At 66.5% G+C, this 18156-nt stretch overlaps 2 protein-coding genes across 4 annotated transcripts; both read right to left on the bottom strand.

The window, feature by feature from the left end:
* Positions 1–302: 302 nt before the first annotated feature.
* Positions 303–5520, bottom strand: RPS6KB2 (ribosomal protein S6 kinase B2). 2 transcript variants are annotated; one of them, XM_065635781.1, is made up of 16 exons: positions 5391–5520; positions 4621–4655; positions 4424–4544; positions 4256–4324; positions 4040–4187; positions 3904–3961; positions 3715–3815; positions 3552–3642; positions 3388–3478; positions 3161–3268; positions 3012–3074; positions 2863–2940; positions 2672–2779; positions 2479–2591; positions 2200–2358; positions 305–1512 (listed from the first exon to the last, which is right to left on the bottom strand). In XM_065635781.1, the coding sequence occupies exons 1-16, from the start codon at positions 5460–5462 to the stop codon at positions 960–962; spliced, it is 1968 nt and encodes a 655-aa protein (XP_065491853.1). In that variant the 5' UTR covers positions 5463–5520; the 3' UTR covers positions 305–959. The 2 variants fall into 2 exon arrangements, with proteins under 2 accessions (XP_065491852.1, XP_065491853.1); XM_065635780.1 differs by having other exon boundaries at positions 303–1512; positions 3904–4187.
* A 158-nt stretch (positions 5521–5678) lies between these two features.
* Positions 5679–16532, bottom strand: CARNS1 (carnosine synthase 1). Of its 2 annotated transcripts, none has more exons than XM_065635779.1 (10): positions 16280–16532; positions 14235–14287; positions 13105–13336; positions 12535–12624; positions 11706–12193; positions 11011–11191; positions 10293–10378; positions 9473–9704; positions 9103–9374; positions 5679–8890 (listed from the first exon to the last, which is right to left on the bottom strand). In XM_065635779.1, the coding sequence occupies exons 3-10, from the start codon at positions 13298–13300 to the stop codon at positions 7664–7666; spliced, it is 2772 nt and encodes a 923-aa protein (XP_065491851.1). In that variant the 5' UTR covers positions 13301–13336; positions 14235–14287; positions 16280–16532; the 3' UTR covers positions 5679–7663. The 2 variants fall into 2 exon arrangements, with proteins under 2 accessions (XP_065491851.1, XP_065491850.1); XM_065635778.1 differs by having other exon boundaries at positions 14269–14287.
* Positions 16533–18156: the final 1624 nt, after the last annotated feature.

Raw genomic sequence — 18156 nt, 5'->3', positions numbered from 1 at the left:
TGATGGTGAGCACCCCAAAAACGGCCAGGGTGGGACAGGGGGAGTCTGGGACCTGGGGGGGGGGCACCCCCTAAAATGGGGGTGAGCTGGGGGGGCAGGCCCTTCTCCAGCCTCAGTTTCCCCTGCTGAATCTTTGGGGAGGTGCTGTGCTTCATTCAAATCGGGCTCCCCCCGTCCCCTGGTTGAGGGGCTGAGGCAGTGGGGGGGGTCCCTGGGGCAGATCCCCCTCCCACAGTGGGGCTGGGGTGGGGGGCAGCAGCGCCTGGAGGTGCTGGAGCTGGGGGGCAGGTTTTGGGGGGGTTGGAGGGACAAGGGCAGCACAGTGATGCATGTGGGGGGGCGAGGGACAAGTTTTTGGGGGTGGGGGGACAAGGGCAGCCCAGTGAGGCCAGGGGGGCATGTGAGGGGGCTGAGGGCAATGTGATGGGTCTGGGGGGCAGGTTTGGGGGTGGGGGGGTCCAGGTTGGAGACTGTGAGTGCAGGGCGTGGTGTGGGGAGATTTCGGGTGGGATAAGGGCAGCATGGTGGGTCTGGGGGGGCACTGGGGGGAAGGTTGGGTGCTAGGAGTCCAGGTCGGAGACTGTGGGTGCAGGGCTTGGTAGGGGGGGAGTTTGGGAGGGGTGAGGGCAGCGTGGTGGGGCTGGGAGACAGGTTTGGGGGTGCCTGGACTCATGGGGGGTGCTATGGGGCTGCAGCACTGTGGGAAGGGAGCGCGAAGAGGGCTGCTATGGGGCAGCCCCACAGGCAGCGCGGGGGCGGCAGCTCCCGGCTCCTCTCCCCCAGCACCCGCAGGTGCTGCAGCACCCGCCGGCAGGGAGGGGACGCGGGTGACACAGCCCAGGGCCCCGCTCGCCCTTCGCCCCCGGGGCCCTACCCCACTTTCCGGGACGAGGTGGCGGCGCCGGGAGTGGGAAGGCGCCGGGCTGGGTGCCAGGGACGCGGCGCTGACCCCGCTGCCCTCACCCACAGGCTGTGACGGCGCTGGCACCGGCGCTGCTGGCGGTGGCCGGGCTGGTGGCGGCGGGGGAGCCGGCGGGGACGCGGAACGACCGGGCCGTGGGCGCCCTGCTGGGGGTCCTGCTGTGCCTGGCGGTGGGTTTGGCGCTGGCCTGGCACCATCTGTGCCGGCTGTCGGCCGGACGGTACCACCCCCGGCCCCTGGGCCGCCGGGCGCTGGCGGTGCTGCGGGGACAGTGGCACCGGCTGCGGGGACAAGGTGACCCCGCGGAGGAGGCTGGGGACAGGGAGGTGGCGGCGGCGGCCCCAAGGGAGGAGGAGGAAGAGCTGATGCCGTGGAGCCGGGAGCGGCGGCCGCAGGAGGAAGAGGAGAAGCAGGAGGACGAGGATGAGCAGGAGGAGGAGGATGAAGAGGCTGAAGCCGCCCCCGAGGTCGGGGGGAGCCCCCCAAGTGGGGGGCAGGTGGCGGGGGGCAGCGCCGAGGCTCTGCTCAGCGACCTCCACGCCTTCTCGGGGACGGCGGCGTGGGGGGACGCGCGGCCCCATGTCACCGCCCTGTGACATTACTGCCTTGTGACATCACCGCCCTGTGACATCACTGCCCTGTGACATCATCATCCCATGACATCACCGCCCTGTGACACCCCTCCCTGCCTGCCTTTTGATTGGCTGCACGGACCTGGAGACCAACCAATTAAAAAAAAACCAAAAAGCTCTCCCCACCTATGGCTGTCAGCTTTAGGGGGTGAAGGAGGCGTGGCTTGGGGGAAAGTGGGCGGGGCCAAGGAAAGGGGTGGGACCAAATGAAAGGGTGTGGCATGGGAAAAGGGGTGGAGCCTGGGGAAGGGGAGGAGCCTGATGGGGAAGGGGTGGGGGATGAGAAAAGGGGTGGGACAGGGTGCAAGGGCCCCCATGCCCCCCCGGGACCCCCCTTGCCCAGCACAGGACCACCGAGGCCTCATCAAGTCCTTTAATTGGCACGCGCCCAGCAGCCAGGGCCACACCCCGGGGAGAGGCCACACCCTTGGGGGGGCCACACCCTTGGGGGGCCACACCCCAGGGGCCCACACCCCCCATCACCACACCAGGGTGCCCCCGCACCCCCAAAACCAGCCCTGCCTGGCAGCGGGGGGGCACACCTGTGCACCCCCCAACCCCGTGACGGGGGCACCGCGCCCTTCCGCCACCAGCGCCCGGTGTCCTCCCCGGGGTCACCCCCACCCCCCGCCCCCCAACCCCTACCTGGGCACCCGCCCCCGTCCCCCCTTCTGCTTCTTGGCACCCACGGGAGTCTTGATGGGGAGCGGGGCCGTGCCCTCGGGTGGGGGGGGGGGCAGGCTGCCCCCCAGGTCCATCGGCTCCCCCGGTTTGAACGCCTCGAAGGGGGAGAACTTCACGGGGCTAGGGGGGGACACATGGGGGGGTGAGGGGGGCACCCTTGTGCCCAACACCCCCCACCCCTATGCCCCCATCGCAAAGCAGCCCCCCCGACCCCACATGCCCCCCGGGATGGGCAGGTACCTGACGGGGGTGCGGGGGCTGCTGTTGAGGCGGCGGGGGGAGCGCACCTTGGGCTGGAAGGAGAACCCCTCCTTGATGCTCTCCAGCACCGAGGGGGCCACGTAGGTGAAGCCCTGCGGGCAGAGATGGGAGTCATCGGGGGGCTGGGTCCCCAACCGCACCCGGGGAGGGGTCCCCACTGTCCCCCCCGTACCAAGAAGGCCTGGTTGGCGCTTTCGCTGATGGCGGCATCGTCCGGGCTGTCAACGGGCGTCTGGCGGGTGAAGCGGGTGTCGAACTGGCTGACGTCCTCCTCCGATTGCTGCGGGGTGGGGGGCAATGGGTGCTCCCATGGGTGCCCCCCAACACCCACCCTGCCTGTCCTCCCCCCCACCCCATCCCTACCAGGCAGGGTTTGAAGGGGGGGTCCAGCCTGCGGGCCAGCAGGTCCTCCCAGTTGATGTGACGGAAAAAGGGCTGTTTCTGCAGGGAGGGGGGTCAGGGGGGTGGAGGGGTCCACCTGGCACCCCCCTGCGCAGTGTCCATCCCTGTACCTGCACATCAGCCGCATCGCCTGGGCCACCCCCAACCCGCTGGTTGGGGTTTCTCTTGAGGAACTGGAAGAGAAAGGGGAATAGAGTGGGGCACAGGGGGAGTGTTTTGGTAGGACCTATGCAAATAAAACGGGGCGGGGGGGGAGCACCTTTTTGAGCAGGTCCCGCGCGTCAGGCGTCAGATACGGCGGCAGCACCAGCTTCCCCTTGAGAATCTTATCGATGGTTTTCTTGCGGTTCTCGGCGGTGAAGGGGGGCTGCGAGGAAGGCTCAGCATCACCCCGCTGGGGACCTCCCCCCAAACACACACCCACGACCCCCCCGCTCATGTTAACCCCCCCTCCCCGGGGAAGGAAAGAGCAGGAGTGGGACTTGCCGATCCTGTGAGCATGTCGTACATCAGGGCGCCCAGGCTCCACCAGTCCACCGCCCGGTTGTGCCCACTGCGTACCAGGATCTCGGGGGCCCTGAAGGGGAAATGGGGGGGTCCCTGAGTGGGAGGGGGTCCCCTATATCCCTCCCACACCACACCCGGCTCACATGTACTCGATGGTGCCGCAGAAGGTGTGGGTGACAGCCCCGTCATGGATCGACTCCTTGCACAGCCCGAAGTCCGTCAGCTTGATGTGACCTACAGGAGGAGGTTGGGGTGAGTGTCGTCCTTGGGGGCCCCCCCCGCACCTCCCCAAAAGCCCCAGCCCACCTTGGCTGTTGAGCATGATGTTCTCCGGCTTGAGGTCGCGGTAGATGATGCCGTGGGAGTGCAGGTGGCCCAGTGCCAGCGTGATCTCGCTCAGGTAGAAACTAGGGAGCGGGGGGGCAGCTGTGAGCAGCATCGGCATCCTGCCCCCCTCCACAACCCCCCTCCTCAGCCCCCTCACCCCATCCCTACCAGGCAGTGTCCTCCAGGAAGATGCCCTCCCGCTCCAGCTGCATGAAGAGCTCTCCACCTGCAAGGTGACAACCCCAAGTGGGACGCCCCTGAGCCATCCCTGTCCCCCCTGCGTCCCCCCTGGTCCCCCCCGGACCGCTGAGGCACTCCAGGATGAGGTAGAGCTTGCCACCCGTCTGGAAGGCGTAGATGAGGTCCACGATGAAGGGATGCTTGACGGCCTCCAAGATGTTCCTCTCGGCCCGGGTGTGCGCTGTGTCCTTGGCGTTGCAGGCGATTTTGGCCTGGGGGGGACACGCAGTGAGCAGGGGGCTCCCCAGGGGGGTCTCGGGGAGGTCCAGGGTGGCGCTACCTTCTTTAGGACCTTCATGGCAAAGATCTTCCCTGTGTTGGTGCCTTGGACTTTGCGGACCTGGAATACCTAGAAGGATGGAGTTGATGTGGCTGGGGACATCGGGCAACGCTGGGTCCCCCCGAAGCATCCTCAAAAGCCATCCCCCGATTTGCTGTGCCCCCCCACCTTGCCGTAGCCACCCTTGCCCAGGACACGGAGCAGCTCGAAGCAGTGGGGACCGATGTGCTCGGGGCCATTGTTGACGCTGGTCTCCGAGATCTCAATCTCCTCGTAGTGCCCCACGGGCCTGGCGGGAGAGGGGGTGAGTGGGGACAGACCCCCCTGCCTGTCCCCTGCCTGTCCCCTGCCTGTCCCTCACTTACTCCAGGCCGTTCCCCCGGGGCTCCAGCTCCATCTCCTGTGGGAGGGAACCCACAGTCAGTGGCGGGCAGGGGGTTATGGGGAGCAGGGGACCCACAGCAGGCAGGGGACCCGTGACAGGCAGGGGACCCACAGCAGGCAGGGGACACACGGCAGGCAGAGTCCCCACGGCAGGCAGGGGACACACGGCAGGCAGGGGACACACGGCAAACAGGGGACACACGGCAGGCAGGGTCCCCACGGCAGGCAGGGGACACACGGCAAGCAGGGGACACACGGCAAACAGGGGACACACGGCAGGCAGGGGACACGCGGCAGGCAGGGTCCCCACGGCAGGCAGGGGACACACGGCAGGCAGGGGACCCAGGACAGGCAGCGGGCAGGACGCCCGCAGCAGGCAGAGCGGGGCGAGGTGCCACGCACCGGCCCAGCCGGATGTTTTTGGGCTGAGATCGGGCCCTGCCCAGCGGGAACCTCCCTCTGCCCTCCCGTACCGGCGGAGCTGCGCCGGGATCCCCGCCTGCCCCCTGTCCCCCGCCTGTCCCCTGTCTGTCCCGCATCCCCACGCTGCCCTCCATTCCCCCGTCCCCACCGGGTCCCGGCGCCGCTCACCCCCCATCAGTGCCCCCGTCCCGATCCCCGTTCCCCGCCGCTCCCGGTGTCCCCGTCCCTATCCCGCTCGCCGCGTCCCCATCCCCGCTCCACGCTCCGCCAGCCCCGGTGTCCCCCCGCCGCGTCCCCGGCCGGTCCCGGTGCCCCGGTGGCGGCTCACGGCGCCCAGCTCGGGCTCGTCCCCGTCGCTGCCCTCCTCGGTCTCCAGGTCGATATCGAACACCCCCGCCATGACGGCGCCGCACCGGGACCCCGGCGGGACCCGCCCCGCTGGCCACGCCCCCGGCCCCGCCCCTCCGGCCCCGCCCCGCCCTGACGTCACCGGGGGTACCCCGGTATCCCCGGCGCGGGGCACGCCGGGAGGTGAAGTCCCGCGGGGAACCGGGGGATTCCGGGGAACGGGGGGGATCCCGGGGGGGCGCGTAGGGACAACGACAGAGCCGGGGTGGCCGCTCACAGCCTTTACTGAGGACTCCCCCGCTCGGGCCCGCCCCCTCTGCGTCACTGTGACATCATCGGCGCCGCCGTGACGACAGCTAAAGGGGGCAGGAGCGCCCGTGGAAGAGACGGAGAGTCCTCGGGGTCGCTCGGGGTCCACGCGGGTTTTCTGGAGGGGACGGACGCTAGTGGCACCGCGGAGCTGATACGGCTGCGTGTTGCTGGAGGGTCACTGGTGTTATTATAGGGTCGCAGGGACTACAAGGGCTGTGTGTTATTGCAGAGTCACTGGTGTTATTGTAGGGTCATGGGCACTACAGGGACTGTGTGTTATTGTAGGGTCACTGGCATTATTGTAGGGTTGCAGGGACTATAAGGACTGTATGTTATTGCAGGGTCACTGGTGTTATTGTAGGGTCGTGGGCACTACAGGGACTGTGTGTTATTGTAGGGTCACTGGTGTTATTGTAGGGTCGTGGGCACTACAGGGGCTGTGTGTTATTGTGGGGTCACTGGTGTTATTGTAGGGTCACAGGGACTACAAGGGCAGTATGTTATTGCAGGATCACTGGTGTTATTGTAAAGTCGTGGGTACTACAGGGCCTTTGTGTTATTGTAGGGTCACTGGTGTTATTGTGGGGTCTTGGGCACTACAGGGGCTATGTGTTATTGTAGGGTCTCTGCTGTTATTGTCGGGTCTCCCCAGTGACAGCCCTTTATCACAAGGGCTCCCCATACAAGACTCTTCCTGGAGGATGTTCCCAGCTGCTCTGCTACCACAGGGAATCCCCGGGTGTTACTTTGTTATTGTAGGGTCTCCCTGTGCAGGTCTGCTATTGTAGGGTTTTCCCGCACAGGTCTGTTACTGCGGGGTGTCCCCATACTGATTTGTTATTGTGGGATCTCCCCTTCAAGGTGTGTTATTGCAGGGTCTCCCCACTTCGGTCTGTTATGTGGGGTCTCCCTCATGCTGGTTTGTTATTGTAGGGTCTCCCCACATAGGTCTATTACTGCAGGCGTCCCCGGGCAGATTTGGTATTGTAGGGTCTCCTCATCACCAGGCTGCACCCGCTGCTCTGGTGGGGTGGCCTGGGTACCTCTGGGGGGCTGCCCTCCCCCCATTAGCAAAGGTTCGTTAAGGGGGAACCCTGCCTACCCCCTATCGAGGGTTGGTGTCCCCCTGCGTGTCCCCTGGCATGGGAGGGTCACCAACCCCCCTAGTTGTGGGGACAGGGGGACACCAGGAGCAAGGTTTGGGGGTGCTAGGGCAGGGTGGGGACAGAGAGCCCAGGGATGGGAGTGCGGGGGGGTGGGGAGGGACAAGGAAAGAGGCGGGGGGGATGTCAGGGAAGCCAGGGGGATGTGGGGGAGCAGGGAAGTGAGGTGCCAGGGGATGGGGAGATGCTAGGGGATGGGGTGTCAGGGGATGGGGTGTCAGGGGATGGGGTGTCAGGATGGCTGGGGGGGTACCAGAGAATGGGGTGTCAGGACAAGGAGATGGGGTGCCAGAGGAGTAGGGGGGATCTCAGGGAATGGGATGCCAAGACGGGCAGTGGGATACTGGGGAGTGGGGTGTCAGGGCTGGGGACTGGGGTACAGGGGAGCAGGGGGATGTCACGGGACAGGTGCCAGGGGGATGCCAGGGACCAGGGTGTGAGGGGGATGTCACGGGACAGGGTGACAAGGGGATGCCAGGGACTGGGGTGTCAGGAGGATGCCAGGGACAGAGGTGTTGGGGGATGCCAGAGGATGGGGTGTCAGGGGGATGCCAGAGGATGGGGTGCCAGGGAGATGCCAGGGACCGGGGTGTCAGGGGGATGCCAGGGACCGGGGTGTCAGGGGATGGCAGAAGATGGGGTGCCTGGAGGATACCAGGGACCGGGATGTCAGGGGATGCCAGGGAGCGGGGCGGCGGGGCTGCGGGATGGGGTGCCAGGGCAGAGGGTCTGTCCCCGTGCCCCCCGCTCCCCCGCCGGCCCCGCTGCCTGCCCGTGGCTATTTAAAATGGGACAAGAAATGCTCGACGGGGTAGCGGGGGGAGTCGATGCCCAGCGCCTGGCACAGCCCCAGCAGGCGCAGACAAGCCTCTGCCCGCGTCTCCCCGCCGCAGGCAACGCTCAGACACGGCTCCTCGTACTCGCCGTCCCCCGCCGTCTCCTCGAACAGCTGGTTGAGCCGGACGAGCCCCCGGCTTTGCAGCGCCTGCAGTGCCGCCAGCCCCCCGCCACCCCCCAGCGTCCACCCGTGCTCCGAGCCCAAGCACATCACCCCGACCAAGTGCCCACGGGGCGCGGGGCGAGCGGGCAGCACCGGCGGCGTCCCCAGTGCCACCAGGACGGCCGCCAGCAGCAAATCGGGACCGTAGACCTCCCGGATCCAGTCGCGGAGGTAGAAGCCCCCCATGCGGGGGTTGATCTCCAGCAAGCGGGGGCCGGCGGGACCGAGTTTGAGCTCCACGTTGAAGACGCCGTCGCGCAGCCCGCAGGCCAGGCAGCACTGCAGGGCCGCCCGCACCAGCTGCGCCTGCCGGTCAGCGGGCAGGCAGGAGGGCAGGCAGGCGGCGGTCTCCAGGAAGGCGGGCAGGCGTGTGGGGCCGTTATCGGACACCCAAGCGCCCAACAGCCGCCCCTCGAACACCACCAGGTCGACGTCGTGCTCGGTGCCCGGCACGTACTCCATCAGCAGCATAGCATTGCCCCAGCCCAAGCCGATCCCCGGGTGGTCGGCATCGTCCCGGAGGTCACGCCAAAGCCGGGCAGCGTGTTGGTGGCACTGCCCGGCGTTTTCTACCAAGCGGACCCCCACGCCGCCCGCCCCGAACTCCAGTTTGGCCACGGCGGGGAAGGGGACGGTGCCGGCCGCCCGTTCCACGTCCCCGTGGCTCTGCAGCCGGCGGCACGGCACGGCGAAGGCGGCGGGCGGCGGGCGGCCGTGGCAGCACCGCTGGAGGTGTTGGTGGGTCCGGCTCTTCTGCTTGGCCACGCGGATGGCGGAGGGGGGGCAGCCGCGGAGCCCCAGGCGCTGGCACACCAGTGCCGTCAGTACCACGCAGTCGTCCCAGTAGGAGAGGCAGGCGTGGGGTCGCAGCCCCCGGGCGCGGACCAGCTCTGTCACCCGCTCGGCATGCTCCTCGTCCCGCCGGTGCTCCCGGCTGTCGTACGGCAGGAAGGTCTGCACCAGCCCCGCCGCAAAGTGCTCCGGGTCGGACTCCACCAGGTGGATCTGCGTCCCCAGAGAGGTGTCACCGTGGCAGAGCGGGGACACGCAACACCCCGGTGCTGTGGCTGTGCCACCCGCCCCACCAACTGGGACAGTGAGCTGGTGGAGGGACCACCCGAGGCGTGGGCACTGCTACAGTGCAACCGCTGTGTGTGGGGTGGTACCTAGTGTTCACTCTGAAACCTACTGATGGCAGCGCCCACCAGTCTCCTCACCCTCAGGCCGTAGTCGCGGGCTGCGTCCCAGACGAAGCTCTTGCTGACACCACCAGCCCCGATGAGCAGAATGTCCTTGCCCTCAACCAGGTGACACTGCGCCCGGTGCAGCATGGCCTCGGCCAGCAGCCGGGGCAGGTCACCGGTGGGCTCCCCCACGGCGCGCCCCATGTTCTCGGCCAGCAGGCAGGTCTCCAGGCACCGCTGGCTATTGGTGGCCAAGGCCACCAGCTCCAGAGCATCATCCACGCACGCCAGCAAAAAGTCCATGCCTGGGGACAGGGATGGGGACACCGCGCTCAGCACCCCAGGGGCAGCGCCACCATCATGGGGTGGCCTTGGGGACTGGCGCTGTCCCCCCAACACTCACCCAGGAGGTCGGTGCGGGCGCGGGTGCCACCGCGCTGCTGGGGAGTCAACTCGGCCTCGGTGGCCAGGAGGGCAGCCATGGCGGCCTCGGCAGCCACCTGTAGCCGCTTGGCCAGTGCCTGGCGCTGGCCTGGGGCCACCACTCCCCACTGCTGCAGGCTGGAGTCCAGGCCCTGGGGCAGCGCTGCCCCGTGCCGCACCGGAGCCTCTGCGCGCCCCACGCCACACACCACCTGCATGGGGACACGCCACAGGCATGGGGACAGCGGCTGCCACCAGGGCATGGGGACATAGACACATTGACCTAAGGCATGGGGACATGGGCTGCCACCCCATAGCCTGGGGATGTGGACTGCTACCAGGGCATGGGGACACTGGCTGCCACCCCATAGCTTGGGGATGCTGGCTGCCACCAGGGTATGGGGACATAAACACACTGACTCAGGGCATGGGGACACAGGCTGCCACCCTGTAGCCCAGAGACATGGGCTGCCACTAGGGCATGGGGACACAACCACCCTATAGCCTGAGGGGACACAGGGTGTCACCCAAGCCGTGGGGTGGTGAGTAATCCAGGACATGGGGACATGGGTGGCCACCATAGCCCAGGGACATACAGGGCCACCAGTACATGGGGACACGGATGGCCACCTTAGCCCAGGGACATACAGGGCCACCAGGACATGGGGATATATGCCACCACCCCATAACCTGATGGAACACACCCAGCCGTGCCCCACCTGCGGGTGGGGACACCCACGGCCACACCCACCCGGCCACACCCACCCGAAGGGGAGGAGCCTGTGCGGGCGGGGCCGTACCTGGCAGAGCTGGGGCCGGTCCCCCCAGGACCTGCAGATGAGGGTGCAGATGCGCAGGGACATCGGCAGCCGCGGGGCTGGGCTGCCTGGGGGGTGAGGGACAGGGCAGGCCGGGGACGGGGGACCCTGCCTGACCCCCGCCCCCATATGGGCTTCTGGGACCCCCGCAAGTGGCACCGCGGTGGCCCCGGCCAACCCCAGGGCACTGCAGGGTCCAGCGTGGCCACTGTCACCCCCAGCCTTGTGGGACTGTGAGGGGTTGGAGGTTGTCACCCCACCACCCTGCCCTGCTCCAGGGGACCGTGGGGGACAGGGGTGGCCACCTTCCCCCCACACACAGCCCAGGGGACCACGGGGGTCCAGGGTGACATTGTCTCCCACCCCAGGTGACCATGGGGTACCAGAGTGGCCACCTTCTCCCTACCACACTCCAAGGAACAATAGGGGACCAGGGTGGCCACCTTCCCCCCACCCCTACCCCATGGGATGTCAGGGGTCCAGGGTGACCTTCCCTCCACCCCAGGGGACTTTGGGGCTCCAGATTAGATGCCTTCATGCCCTGCCCCAGGAGCCCAGGAGTTTGGTTGCCCCACTGGCCACCACCCCCCAATCCCAGGGGATGGACACGTGTCCGGCACAGCCACAGGGACCCAGGGGAGCCCGGGGGGCTATTCCCTCCCATCCCAGGGTGGTGGGCGCCCAAGGGCAGGGGTCTTACGTGGGGGGGGCAGGGGCAGGCGGGCGGTGGGCACCAGGGCCTCCAGCAGGACGCTGTCCTCCTCCCGCAGCCCGCCCAGCTGGGCGCCCACCGCCTGTGCCACCGCCGTCCCCTCCTCCTTCCTGTGGGTGCTGCGGGTGCCCGTCCCGCGCCACCGCCACCCCGCCGGCCGCACCACCACCTGCGGACATCCCCCTGTCACCCCACACCATGGCCGCCCCCACGTGTCACCCTGTGCCACCCCACCACCTGCGGACATCCCCGTGTCACGCCACGCCATGGTCACCCCCATCACCCACACATCACCCTGTGCCACCCCAGCACCTGTGAACATCCACCTGTCACCCCGTGCTGCGGCCACCCCCGCCACCCACACGTGTCACCCCATGCCAGCCCACCAACTGCAGACATCTCCACGTCACCCCACGCCATGGCCACCCCCACGTGCCACCGTGCCACCCTCTGCCATCCCACCACTTGCACGCACCATCTTGTGCCACCACCATCCCAACAGCCACCCCACCGCCTGGGTACAGTTGTCATCCCATATCCCCAGTGACACCCTACTGGTGTGTGACCCATGGGTGCCCTTGAATGCCCCAATGTGCCCCACAGGTGCCCCCGCACACCCTACCATGCCCATGACCTTGACCCTTACACCCCAAACATGCCCCATGGGTTCTCCCCATGCCCACCTGGCTGTAGGGTTCCATGGCAGCGCCCCCCAAAAAGGCGCCCACCTCCTCCTGCACCAGCGTCTCCTGGCCCTGGGGATCCTCCAGCCGCACCAGCCTCACCCCGGGGGCCACCGGCTCCGTGGGGATGTCCCCCCTCGGTGCCAGGACGAATGCCAGGGTGGGGGGCACGGGCAGGCCAGCGCGGGCCGCCAGCACCCATCGGGTGACCAGCGGGTCCTCCAGCCGGTGGGCGAGCGGGACCGAGCCCCCCGTGGGACAGTCGAGGTCACGGGCTAGCTCGCCCACCCAGCCCCGCTCGGGACCCCCCGTTGCAAAAGTGCCGGTCACGTAGTTGGCCCGGCGGGGGGGAGCAAAGGTGTCCAGGGTGCTGTGGCCCCCCGCCCCGAAGGACACCCCGCGGGAGAGCAGCAGGGACCAGGTGCCTGGGGACGTCTCCGAGGGCACCCGGCTGGCCCAGGTGGGTGACAGGCACAGCACCATGGCACCTGCGGGTGGGCAGGGGGGTAGGCAGTGGCTGTCACCTGTCCCCTGCCCCAAAACACCCCCCGGGTGGGGGAAAAGGGGGCACTTGTGGCTGCCCCAGCACCCTGGGCTGGCATTTGCCGCTGGCACTGGTGTGTACTGGGGTTAATGGGACTGTGGATGTGGGACATGGGGGAGTTGGCGCCACCCTCACCCACTGCCTCAGTTTCCCTCCCAGTCATGCGCAGGTGGGTCAGGGAAACCCTTTGGCCCAGGGTTGGGGCAGCCAGGTGGGACGTGGGGAGCACCTGCTGTGGGTTCATGGGTGTCTTGGATGGGGTGGGGACAAGGGGGACAAACCCACCTGGGCAGCGGGTACCACCCTCCAGCAGGACAGGCAGGAAGGCGGTGGGGGAGCCCAGGATGCAGACGGTCATGTCCAGAGGGCCAAACCCTGCCAGCAAGGGACGGGGACCCCGGTGCCATCCTGCCCCAGGCACCCCCGTGTCCCCTGCCTGGCACCATGCCCCGGTGCCACCCTTGTCCCTGCCACTCCTTTGTCCCCACCTGGCACTGTGCCCCAATTGTCATCCCTGTCCCTGCCACTTCCGTGTCCCCACCTGACACCGTGACCCTATTGCCATCCCAGTCTGTGCCACTCCCGTGTCCCCACCTGACACTGCCCCCAGTGCCACCCTTGTCCCTGCCACCCCTGTGTCCCCACCTGACACTGCCCCCAGTGCCACCCTTGTCCCTGCCACCTTCGTGTCCCCAGCCTGGCACTGTGCCCCCATCACCACTCCTGTCCCTGCCACCTACATGTCCCCACCTGACACCGCCCCCAGTGCCACCCTTGTCCCTGCCACCTCCATGTCCCCAGCCTGGCACCGTGCCCCCAGTGCCACCCTTATCCCTGCCACCCCCGTGTCCCCACCCGTGCGGGGCTCTGCGGATCGGTCCAGCGTGCGGGGCAGCCCCTCCTGGCGCAGGGTGCTCTGCAGCAGCTCATAGGCCTGGGTGGCACCGTCCGGGTCCCCGCTGTCCTCGGGCACATCGCCGTCGGGGGCCTCGTCCTCCAGCCAGCCCGGGCACAGCGCCTCGGGCCCTGCCCACTCCTGCTCCTGTGGCATCGGTGCCCGTTCGGCGCTCGTCTGCTCCACCGAGAGCTGCGGGGGGCAGAGATGGGGCTGGCATGGGGGTGGCAGGGGGTGACACGGGGCTAAGGGACTGGTATGGGGTGGCATAGGGCTCAGGGGTTGTTACAGGGGACTGGTATGGGACTGAGGGGTAGTATGGGGCTGGCACAGCGTGGCATGGGGTTGTCATGGGGCTAAGGGACTGATATGGGACTGGCACAGGGTGACGTGGGGCTAAGGGATTGGCGTGGGGCTAAGGGATTTGCATGGGACTGGCACGGGGCTACGTGGATGTTATGGGGCTAAGGGGCAGGAATGGGGCTGGCACAGGGTGGCATGGGGCTAAGAGGCTGATATGGGGCTGGCACAGGGTGACATGGGGCTAAGGGACTGACATGGGACTGGCATAGGGCTAAGTGGATGTTATGGGGCTAAGGGACAGGTATGGGGCTGGCACAGGGTGGCATGGGGCTAAGGGACTGGCATGGGGGTGGCACGGGGCTAAGGGATGGGTATGGGGTTGGCACGGGGTGCCATGGGGCTAGCATGGGGCTAAGGGGTGGGTATGGGGCTAGCACGGGACTGGCACAGGGTGACACAGGGCTAAGGGACTGGCATGAGCCTGGCGTGGGGTGGCATGGGACTAATGGGCTGTCAGGGGGCAGAGGGGTCAAAGTGAGGCTGCCCACGTGTGGGTGGGGGGTCAGGGCGCTGGGGGGCTGCGGGTGCCGGGCACGGAGCCGCCGCCTCGGGGCCGCGGGGCAGTGCCAGCTGCCGGGGCCGCCAGTTCCGGGACAAAGCGTCCCCTTGTCCCCGCGGGGTCACGCGGCGGGTGGGCACAGCTCGCCACACTGCCCGCGTCCCCGCGGCCGTGCCCGGCACTGCCGGGGCTCACCGGGGCCGTGCCCCACCGGGACGGGGCACCCACCTCCGCCTGGACCCCCCACCCGGGGGCCACTCACCATCCTGGTGACTGAGGGGCTGCAAGAGATGGATGGGCAGAGTCAGTGGGGCTCCTTGGGGACATGTCACCCCTCTGCCACCCCCTCCCCAGCCCCGCAGCGCCCAGGGCACCCCTCCAGCAGCACCCACCTCTCCTGGGGCACCCCTTAGTGACCCCAGGTTGTCCCCTCGGTGCCAGCCCCCGTGACCCCAGCAGCTCGGGCTGAGCCCGAGCAGGGATTAGCGTAATCCCATGCCAGCTCAGCACAGCGTGGGGCAACCCCTGCCCGGGGGGGCAAGGTGCCCTGGGGGTGCAGACCCAGGCATTCGGGGCCTCCCTGCCCCCCCCGTGGGGTGCCCCAGCTCCCAGCAGGGTGCCTGGCACACCCGGGCACAGAGGGAAACTGAGGCACAGAGCTGAGCGGTGCCCACTTGCAGCCACCCATGCAGGCTCCCCCAGCCCTGTGGGGTGTCCCCATGGGGTGGCCAGGAGCTGGTGACAGGGTTAAAGGACATATGGCTCTGTCCCCTGCCCACCCAGCACGAGGACTCCTCCAAACCCAGACATGCGGCAGCCACAGGGGTCCCTGCAGATCTGTGTGTCCCCTGCCACCAGCGTGGGGACCACCTTGTGCCTGCTCCGCCCCTGGCTGGGGGATGGCCCTGAGGTTCCCAAGCTGGGGCAGCTGTGTCCCCCGCACCTGCCCCGGGTACCTTGGTGGCCTGAGAGCGTGCAGGGGATGAGGGCTCGGGGAAGCCTGGCACAGGGAACACCCGTCAGCTCCGGCCTTTAAACCCCCCCGCACCACCCCGGGGTGCCCGGCCCCCGGCCCCGTGCCCTGGATTAGGCGCTGGGCACGCGGGCGACACAGAGCCCCATTGTCCCCTCCACGGCCGGGGGGGCACGGGCACCTCGCACCAGGCGCTGGCACCCTCGCCCTGAGCTGAGCTTGTACCCCTGTCCCTGGCGTTGTCCCCAACCCCAGAGACAGCGAGGGACAGCAGGGAGGCCGTAGGGACACACCGCTGCAGTGCGGTGGCTCAGTGTGCTGGGGTGTCCCTGTCCCCCTGTCCCCATCCCAAAGCTGGCCCCCCCTCCCCGTCCTCCTCTCCCCAGCATGGCAGAGCTGCCATGCTGCACGTCCCCCGGCTTAGCTCCGGCTGCCCACGGCGTCACTGTCACCGTCACCGGCAGGCACGGAGCCACCAGCACGGCCACCACGCCGCGGAGCCCTGCGCACCCTGCCACCCACACCCTGCCACCCACACGCTGCCACCCACATGCTGCCACCCACACCCTGCCACCCAGCTACCCCTGGCACAGCCGCCCCCAGCCCTGCACCCCTGCACTGTCACACTGTGCGCACACATGTGCACATGCAGATGCAACATACCCACACACGCATGCACACAGACATGCACACAAGCATGCATGAACACACACAGAGACATGCACACAGACATCGTGCGCTCGTGCAGGTACGCACACACACATGCAGATGTGCACACAGACATGCACATACATGCGCATGCACACGCATGAACACATATGTGCATATGCACACAGACATGCACACCAACATGCACACACATGCAGACATGCACACGGACATGCACACACATGCACACGCACACACATGAACGCACATGTGCATATGCACACAGACATGCACACCAACATGCACACACATGCAGACATGCACACAGACATGCATATACACACAGACATGCACACACATGCACACGCACACACATGAACGCACATGTGCATATGCACACAGACATGCACACCAACATGCACACACATGCACACAGACATGCATCTGCACACAGACACGCACACACACATGCCACAGACACGCACACACACATGCACACGCATACACTCCCCAACCACGATCCCACTGCTCCTGCACCCCCCAGCACCAGCTCCCCCGGCGTGTGCACACACACTCTCCCCAAAAAAGCACCACCCCCGCCCCCGCACACCCCTCCGGACCCCCCCCCACTCCCACCCGCGCCAGCACCCACCGGCGGTGACAGTGACAGTGGCGGTAACAGTGGCAGTCGGTGTGTCCGGTGCTGTCGCGTCCCGCACAGCAACTGTCCCCGCTCCGGTCCCGGCGGTGGCGGTGTCGCCTCCCGCCCGGGCGGGGCGGCCCTGGGGACGATCGGGGCGGGGCCGGGGGGGCCCGGGGGGCCCGGGGCGGGGAGCGGGGTGCGGAGCCTCGGCCGGCGGGTACCGGGGTGTTGGGACAAGGAGGCGGCGGGGAGCTGGGGACAGCGGAGCCGGGGTGCCACCGTGGGGGGGCAGGGGACGGGGACAGCCCGGCGGGGTCACCCGGGGCCGCCTGTAAAACTGACACCACGGAGCAGAAATGTCAGGGCTGGGGCCAGGCGGCTGTCACCCCCCCCGGGGAGCTATTCCCGACCGCGCAGCATGGCATGGCACGGCACACAGGGAATGGCACGGCGTGACACACGGGGAATGGCACATGGCGTGGCACACAGGGAACGACACGGCGCGGCACGGCACGGCTTGACACAGCACAGTGTGGCACGGCACGGCTTGGCACAGCACAGTGTGGCATGGCACGGCGTGGCACAGCTCAGCGGAGGTGGTGGCAGCGCCAGTGCCGCCTGCGGTTTGTCCCCCCTGCCTGTTTACCTAGGCCCCACCTTGGGGGCTGATTAATGACTGCCACAGGCAGGGGACAGGCAGGGGGACAGACATGATGTCTGTGCCCCTTTCCTCCCACCCAGGCTGGCCCCGCCACCCTCCGCGAGCCAGAACCCCCCTGTGCCACCCCCACCGTGTCCCCAGAGCCCCCCAGCGCGGTGCCCGGGGAGCCCAGGCTTTGGGGTGGCCCTGGGGACACCCGGGTGGCAACAGCCTCCCAGCAACAGGTGGTGCTGCTCACAGGCGTGGCCCCACAGTCCCGCAGCGGGGACTGATAAGAAGAACAAGACTCTTGTAGAAACCCCCGGGCATAAAGCAACAAGACTCAGAATAACGTAACAGAAACCTAAGAGAGAAACAATAGCTCTGCAGAGACTGGACATGAGGCGAAGCGGGATGGCCTTGGTTTGCGAGCTGGAAAAGCGGAATGTTCTGAAACAGAGAAATAAACTTAACAGCAGAGTCAATTCTACTGTTAAGCGGTGTTCTTTATTTTATCAGCACTGGGGATCATCCTCCATCAGTGCTCCAAAGACTGGACGCTCTTGCTTTGCTTATATTCACATAATTATCACAGATGCATTACAATTTTTGAAAATTTTGACGTACATCTATACTAAGAAATAACTGATGATGTTAGTTATGATTGTTTAGTTTCTTATTTACAATACGTCTGTTAATTATTAGTTAAATATAAACTAAGCCCTCTGCGTCTAAACAATGCGTTACTGAATATTCTGTCTTCCTCTTGTCATGCAGAAGGATCTAAAACTTGAAAAATATCCCGTTTTTGCAGGTGGTCAGAAGCATTTATCACGTCAATCGGTTAATGGTGGGCACGTCTTTTATAACTTAATCACAGTATACATTAATTTGGCAGCTTCTCTTCAATTCCACTAAATGAAGAAACTTTCGCTGAGTGGTAGCACAAGATGACAATGTGCATGCTCAAGAAATTCGGTCAAGAAGCCGACGCCGCGGGGGGGGCACCAGGTTGCAAAGACACTGGGGACCACTGGAGACCCCCGATGGAGACCCCCAAATACCAACGGACTGCGGGCGAAGGGCGGGGTTATGTAGATAATTTACGTTTAATGCATGAACTAAGCGGTAGAAACAAATGAATATGCAACAGCTACATGTGATAAATACCAAGAAGTGCGAATCCTGCGCACGCTCGATTAGAAAAACGATCCTTTGAGCGTCCAGCGATAAAAGTGCCGCTTTT

This window comes from Caloenas nicobarica, chromosome 5, assembly GCF_036013445.1.
Source record: "Caloenas nicobarica isolate bCalNic1 chromosome 5, bCalNic1.hap1, whole genome shotgun sequence".
NCBI classification, from domain to species: Eukaryota; Metazoa; Chordata; class Aves; order Columbiformes; family Columbidae; genus Caloenas; species Caloenas nicobarica.
The sequence above is the reverse complement of the archived record's forward strand: the minus strand, read 5'-3'. Positions and strand labels throughout refer to the sequence as shown.

Bases quoted from the DNA above. Each gene is read 5' to 3' on its own strand.
- CARNS1 (XM_065635778.1), bottom strand. The intron at 10,379-11,010 runs GTAAGACCCCTG...CTCACCCCCCAG, and splicing joins CCTGCCCCTGCCCCCCCCAC to GCAGCCCAGCCCCGCGGCTG. The intron at 9,375-9,472 runs GTGAGTGTTGGG...CCCTGTCCCCAG, and splicing joins CGCCCGCACCGACCTCCTGG to GCATGGACTTTTTGCTGGCG.
- RPS6KB2 (XM_065635780.1), bottom strand. From the start codon at position 5,462: ATGGCGGGGGTGTTCGATATCGACCTGGAGACCGAGGAGGGCAGCGAC. The intron at 4,656-5,390 runs GTGAGCCGCCAC...TCCCTCCCACAG, and splicing joins ACGAGCCCGAGCTGGGCGCC to GAGATGGAGCTGGAGCCCCG. The intron at 2,359-2,478 runs GTACCTGCCCAT...GTCCCCCCCTAG, and splicing joins AGCCCCCGCACCCCCGTCAG to CCCCGTGAAGTTCTCCCCCT.